Source organism: Belonocnema kinseyi, chromosome 10 (genome assembly GCF_010883055.1).
Source record: "Belonocnema kinseyi isolate 2016_QV_RU_SX_M_011 chromosome 10, B_treatae_v1, whole genome shotgun sequence".
NCBI classification, from domain to species: Eukaryota; Metazoa; Arthropoda; class Insecta; order Hymenoptera; family Cynipidae; genus Belonocnema; species Belonocnema kinseyi.
The window spans coordinates 5,921,928-5,929,498 of record NC_046666.1 but is presented as its reverse complement, the minus strand read 5'-3'; the positions used below and the strand labels follow the sequence as shown (position 1 = coordinate 5,929,498).

The 7,571-nt window shown below is 24.9% G+C and overlaps 1 protein-coding gene across 1 annotated transcript in view; it reads left to right on the top strand.

The window, feature by feature from the left end:
• Window positions 1-7,571, top strand: part of LOC117181924 (histone acetyltransferase KAT8) — a 34,186-nt gene that overhangs the window by 2,470 nt on the left and 24,145 nt on the right. The window contains exon 2 of the mRNA XM_033374947.1: window positions 7,092-7,351. Within this exon, the coding sequence (XP_033230838.1) occupies window positions 7,092-7,351 (260 nt within the window). The remainder of the gene's footprint in view (window positions 1-7,091; window positions 7,352-7,571) is intronic.

The following is a 7,571-nucleotide window of genomic DNA, read 5'->3' as shown; positions in this document are numbered from 1 at the left end:
GCCGGTTTTTGGCCTAATTTATTTTTGGACCAAAAAATCTGAAAAAATCATGGTAGTATCTTATAAGTATCCCGAGTCGATTGCACGCTACACGGACTACCCCCCAGCCACCCCCACCCGCCTACAAATATAGGAAACACCACGCTTCAGGTTCAAGGTCATTTGAAGGTCAAATCGAGAAAAAACTGTAAAAAAATATTAAAAAATATGTTATAGGTTTTTGAGGTCGCTGATTACGAATCTGGTGTCCGCTGACCTTTATCGCGTCAGGTTCAAGGTCATGGGAATGACATTTTTTTATTTTTTCAGCGTTTTTTATCGATTTGACTTTCAAATGACTTTGAACCTGACGCGATAAAGGTCAGCGGACACCAGGTTCATAACCAGCGACCCCAAAAACCTATAAAATATTTTTTTTAATTTTTTTACTGGTTTTTTTCGATTTGACCTTCAAATGACCTTGAACCTGAAGCGATAAGAGTTCAACGGATGCCAGATTCGTAATTAGCGACTCCAAAAACCTATAACGTATTTTTTTGGAGTTTTTTTACCGTTTTCTCTCGATTTGACCTTCCAATGACCTTGAACCTGACGCGATAAAAGTCAAAGGACGCCAGATTTGTATTCGGCGACCCCGAAAAGGTCGTTTAGCGTGCAATCGACTCGGGATACTTATAAGATACTACCATGATTTTTTCAGATTTTTTGGTCCCAAAATAAATTAGGCCAAAAACCGGCCTTACCGACCCTCCCCCTTTAAAGAAGAAAGCTTTTTTTTTTTAATTTCAATATAGAATTGGGTGACAAAGATTCTTAGTTTGTAAGAGGAGCTTTATACTACTTCATTGAACTATTTTGTTGAAAATTTGATTCCTTTTCGATTTATAAACTATTTTTTTTTTTTTAATTGAAAATTTGACTTCTATTTTATTTGTTGAAATAATTAGTTTTTTATTAAAAACCACAATCTTCTTTGGTTGAAACATCAACTACATTTTTCGTGCAGAATGAATTTTTTTTTAATGAAAATTCAATTTAAAAAATGTAATTCAAATAAAATTTAACTATCCCAGATAAAATTTTTGATATTTTGTGCAATTTTTGTTAAAAATTAATTTGTTTAAACTTTAGATGTAACTTCCAGAAGAATATTTTTTTTAGTTGAAAATTTGTTTCATTTAATTGAATTTGATTGAAAGCTCAATTATTCTAGTTAAATATTCATCATTTTCGTTGAAAATTCCTTTTTTTTTTTAGAATTGAACGATTCCGGTTGAATATTTATCATTTTGGTTTAAATAATTCATCTTGTTGTAAATGTAATCTTTTTTTGGAAATTAGTTCTTTTTTGTGTCAAATTATTATTTTTTTTAACTGAAAATGTAACTTCTAATTGAATATTCCATGATTTTAGTTTTAAAAAAAGCATTCTCTTTGGTTGCGAATTATCCTTTTTTGGGTAAAATTCAAGTATTTTGTTGAAAAAGTCGTTTGTAAGTCAACTTATTAAATTTTTATGTATAAATAAGAATTGAGCCCCTATTATTCTTAGAACAAATCGAGTAAGTTGAAGAAATATTTAGAAGTTTTGAAAAAATTCAAAATTAATTAAAAATTTGAAATTATTTCAAATAATTTAAACGAAGTGTCTACGTGTACCGATAAAGCCCGGCTATTAATACCAAAACTGATTTTTTTTCATTATTTGAAATTCGAATAATTTTATTAGATATTTAGACGTTGTGAAAAACTTTTAATAATATTTTTGAATTCGGAAAAAATTTCAACAACATGTAGATGTCTCAAGATCTTCAAATAGAATTTTGAAGCATTTTAGGGATTTTTCAACTATTTAAAATTAAAATAATTAAACAAAACATAATTCAGAATAATAACAAAATTCGGAATTGGAACAGGAAATTTTTCCAAAGAATTATAATTTTGAATTGAAGGGAATTTTACAAAAATTCTAATTCTTTTTGGAAACGGATTTGAAGAAGGAATTTTCAATTTCCAACGAATTCTGAGTTGGAACTGGAATTTATCCAGGAGAATAGCAATTCTCAATGGAAAATTGAATTTTTTCGACAAAATTATTTTCCTGTCTTAAAACAAGGTATTTTCGAAAAAAATTAAATCACGAATTGGAACAAGGAATTTTTTCAAAAAGTTATAATACTTGAAATTAGTTGAAATGGAAAATTTTCGAAAAGAATTAAAATTCTGGATTTAAACAGAGAATTTTTCAAAAAGAATTTAGATTTCGGATTTAAATAGGGAAATTTCAATTTTTGAAAATTGATCAAAGTTTAAGATTTGTAAAACGTTTAACAACGTTTAAACTTCAATTTGCCAAATTTAAAATTCAGAACTGAGAACTTTTTTCTTTTACAAAAGCAATTATTTTCCTGTCTTAAAACAAGGTATTTTCGAAAAAAATTAAATCACGAATTGGAACAAGGAATTTTTTCAAAAAGTTATAATACTTGAAATTAGTTGAAATGGAAAATTTTCGAAAAGAATTAAAATTCTGGATTTAAACAGAGAATTTTTCAAAAAGAATTTAGATTTCGGATTTAAATAGGGAAATTTCAATTTTTGAAAATTGATCAAAGTTTAAAATTTGTAAAACGTTTAACAATGTTTAAACTTCAATTTGCCAAATTTAAAATTCAGAACTGAGAAATTTTTTCTTTTACAAAAACGGTCACTTTTAAATTACCTAGAAATCTTGAGAAAATTTTTTTTTTATTCTTTTGAAGCCTTTCATAATTCTTCAAAAGTTTCTGAATTTTTTGTTCGAAATCTGAAAAATATGTATTTTGTTTTAAATTAGGCAGTAGACTATTTGCTATTTTAAAGTTATTTTAAATTTGAAAATAGTTTATAAAGTTTAAATAGGGCGTTTACATGTGTTTGACTACACTAAGAATGTCAAAATTCTAATTGAAATAATTTAATTTTTAACGTTAAAATCTGGAAATTGTTAAATTTTGAAGGATAAAAATTTAACTGATTATATGTGTAATTTATCAAGTTTTAACATATAATTAACGACAATCATTAATCATAATTAATAATTAAAAAATTCATCAATAAAAAAAAAATACTAACTTTAACTAGTGATGAATTTTTACCTGGATAGGTGAATTTTCAACCAAAGAGATTAATTTCCAAACAAGAAAATACTGCATTTTCAACACGATGTATGCATTTTTAACCAAACAGTTAAATTTTCAACCAAATAGTCGAATTTTTAACTAAAAGCGATCAATTTTTAACCAGAAAGATAAATTATCAATTAAAAAAGTTAATAATTCTTAGATATTTAGCGAAAAGCATAAATTTTCAAACAAGAGGATTAATTTTTATATAATTAGAATAATTGTCTACAAAAAAAAAAACGATTTTCAACAAAATACACGAATTTTTTACAGAATAGTTACATTTTTATCTGAAAAAGTCAATTTTTCAACCAAATAGTTGAATATTGAAATTAAACAAATGTATTTTTAAAATAAGAGAAATGAACAAGAAATAGGGTTAATTTTCAAATAAGAAGATTAATTCTCAAAAAGAAGATTAATTTTTTACCAAAAAAGACGATTTTTCAACAAACTGTACGGATTTTCAATGAAATAAATGAATTTTCAACAAAATAGTTGACTTTTGAAAAAAAAAGATCAGTTTTGAACTAAATTGATAAATTTGCAACGAAAATGATGAATGTTTAACGGGAATAGTTTAATTTTCAACCAAAAAGATCAGTTTTCAGCCCAGAAGATTAATCTTCTGCCAAAAAGACGATTTTTTCAACAAAATACATGAATTTTCCTTCCAAAAAGGCTGATTGGCAACCAAAGAGAATGCTTTTTTTTAAATAAAAATCATGGAATATTTAACTAGGATAATTGAACTTTCAATCAAATTCAATTAAATAAAACAAATTTTCAACTAAAAAAAAAAAAGATAATTCTTTAACCAAAGAGATGGATTTTAAACTAAAACAAAAGAGTTTAACTTTCAACAAAATGGTTAAATTTTTAAGCAGAAAAATAAATTATCAAATAAAATAGTAAATAATTCTTAAATATTTAGCAAAAAAGATAAATTTCCAAACAAGAGAATTAATTTTCAAATAGGAAGAATAAGTGTTTACCAAAAAAGACGATTTTTAACAAAATAGTTATATTTTTATCTGAAAAAGTCAATTTTTCAACCAAATAGTTGAATTTTGAACGAAAATGACGAATCTTCTACTGGAATAAATGAATTTTAAAAGAGTAAAGTGGATTTTAACCAAAAACTTTAATCTTCAACCAAAAACATGTGTTTTCAAATTAAAATGATGAATATTTAACTGAAACTACTTGAATTTTCAATAAAAAGATGCATTATTTTTAGGCAGAAAGATTAATTTTCAAACAAGAAGATTAATTTTCTGCCAAAAAGGGTGATTTTTCAACAAACCGTATCAGGGTGACCGCTGGACCGGGAAATGACCGGAAATTTGTTGAGAACGGGGAAATGACAGTGAATTTTTTTTTACCGGGAATTTTACAAATTTGTAGACGAAAAATCTGTCCACGTTCGATTTCAACAGTTTTTAAATAATTAGTTGAATTTCTATGTCTTTCAATTATGATATTATTATTTTTAATATTTATTAGCTTACAATGCGTAATTGAAAATTTTTTAACTTTTAAAATTTTCCATTAAAAATTTCTATTTTTAAGCCTACATGTATAATTTACAGAATCTTTAATATGTGCTTGAAGTTCTGAACGTTCAAATGAACGAATTTTCTTACTGATGATTTTGTAAACTATAAAAATTGCTAGAATGTTGGGTAATATTTATTGGGAATAATATATTTACTAAAACAAAATTATAATACATTTTTTTAATTTTATTTGGAACAATATTTATGGATAAAATAGAATTGGAAAAAATATTTCGTTCATTTGAACGTTCAGAACTTCAGGTACATATCTTTAAATTCTTTGTTAAAAACTCGAACAAATAACAAATAAAAGCCTTTGATGTTGAAAATTTTGGATAAAAAACATTTTTATTTAATAAATAAATTTTTTTTTAAATTTTATCTGTTCCTTAAATAATAAAAAGTGAACAAAAACAATTTGAGAAAACGATTTTAAACCAGTTCAAAATTTAAGAATTTTCAGGTTTTAACGTTAAAACTTAGTTTTCAATTTGAAAGTCTTAGTCATTAAACAAAATTTGAACGTGTGACTGAATATTTATAAACTTTTTTCGGCTTAAAAATAACTTCATAATAATATGAAAATTTTGTATTTTGATGAATAATTTAGAAGTTAATATTTGTAGAAAAAGTTTGAGTAATTTTAAGAGATATTTAGGAGTTTGAAAAATTTTCCAATATAATTTTTAATTGAAAACCAATCTAAATAATAATTTAACCAATTAAAATTATTTTTTCAGCTCAGTTTTTATTTCCTTAAGTGGAAAATTTTTTAGCTTCAGTGTTTCATTTTTTAAATTTTATTGACCGTGAACAATTTTTGCGAACCAGGAAATGACCAGGAATTTATTTCGTCGATTAAAACATCATTTTCTTATTTTTTCAAAAAATGGATTTATCCACATTCATAATTTTAATTTGAAGTTCATATCTGGTTGAAAATGTTGAAAAACAATTTTTTTAACTAACAATTCAACTATTCCAGTGGAAAATTGAACTATTTTACTGAAAATCTTTTTTGTTTTTTTTGCCGAAGAATTAGATTTTTAACAGATAAATTAACCATTCTATTTTTGGTTAAAATTGTATATTTTGTAGGTGAAAATTCAACTACTAATTGCAAATTAATATTTTTTATTTAGAAATTAAACTAGTTGTTCGAAAATTTATCTACTTTGTAAAAAACTTTTCCTTTTTTGTAGAGAATTAATATTTATGGTAGAAAAATTTACTTTTTGGCATAAAATTCAACTATTTCTCTTACAGATTTATAATTTTAGTTGAAAGTTTATCAGTTTGGTTGAAACTTAAGTTCTTTAACTGAAAAATTAACTATTCTATTTTTTGTTGAAAATTGATCTTTTCTAGTTGAAAATAAAACAATTTGTATGAAACGTTGTCTTTTTCAAATTGAAAATTCAACTATTTTGTTGAAAATGCACGTATTTTGTTTTAAAAAATCTATCATCTTTTGATAGTAAATTATCTTTTTCTAGTTGTTGGTAATAAATTAATCTTTTCACTTGAAAATTAATCATCTAGTTCAAAAATTCTTTTTTTCGGTTAAAAATTCTAGTTAAATATTTATCATTTAGTTGAAAATTCATCTTTTAGGTCTAGAATGCACTTCTTTTCCGTTAAAAATTTAAGTATTCCAGTTAAATATTTTTCATTTAGTTAAAAATTCAATGATTATCAAAATTTTATCTTTCTGGTTTAAAATTCAACTATTCCAGTGAAATATTTACCATTTTATTTGAAAATTCATCGCTTTGTTTTAAAAATGTAAATATTTTTCTGAAGGTTATTTTTTTTTGTGTGGAAAGTTATATTTTTAACTTAAAATTTAATTACTTAGTTTTGGTTGACAGTTTATCTGTATTTCTGATTAAAAAGTAATCAGTTAAAAATTTTTCAATATTTTTTGTTTCTAGCTTTTCCTTAAAATTATATAATTTTGAAAATATTAAAGTTCATCGATTGATTTTTTAATTTAGAGCATTGAAAATGATATCGTGAATTTATATATTTTTATATTGACAAATGTTAGTACCTTCAATTTTATACGCGTATATTATTGAGCATTTGAATACAAAATTTTTTTATTAAAAACTTTTAAATTTCAATTTTAATTTTAAAAAATTTAACAGTTCCACTTTGAGTGCTTTCATTTGCAGTTCAGTTTTTAGTACCTCAGATGGAAAATCTTTTAGCTTTAGAGTTCCATTTTTTGAATTTCATTGACCGTGAAAAATGTTTTGCGAACCGGGAAATGACCGGGAATTTATTTCGTCGATTAAAACGGCCATCCTGATTCTCTTAAAATTATTTTTGTTGGTACACGTAGACTTTGTTTTTATAATTTTAGATCCCGCCGAGATCATACAAACTCGTTACAATGAGGGAGAAAGTCATTATGAATACTACGTTCACTATGAAGGTTATAACAGAAGACTGGACGAATGGGTTCCAAGGGACAGGATTATGTCCAGCAGGTTCGACATGAGCGACCGCACTTGGAAAAACAGCGAGAGAAATCCAGCAACCGATTTGCTCGCGGATTCCACAGATCGAAAAATCACAAGAAATCAAAAAAGGAGACACGATGAAATCAATCACATACAAAAAGTCAGTATTACCTCAATTTTTTTATTTTATTTTTTTATTTTCGCGTCTAAATTCGAACTGAATTAATAACCCTATAAGAAAATTCAACTATTTTGTTGATCATTCGTTTTTTAAAATTGAAAATTCATTGTTTAGTGAAATTCTATAGAAATTTGTAGTATATTTGGCTAAAATTCAACTATTTTGTTGAAAATTTCATTATCTTAAAAATTAATCTTTT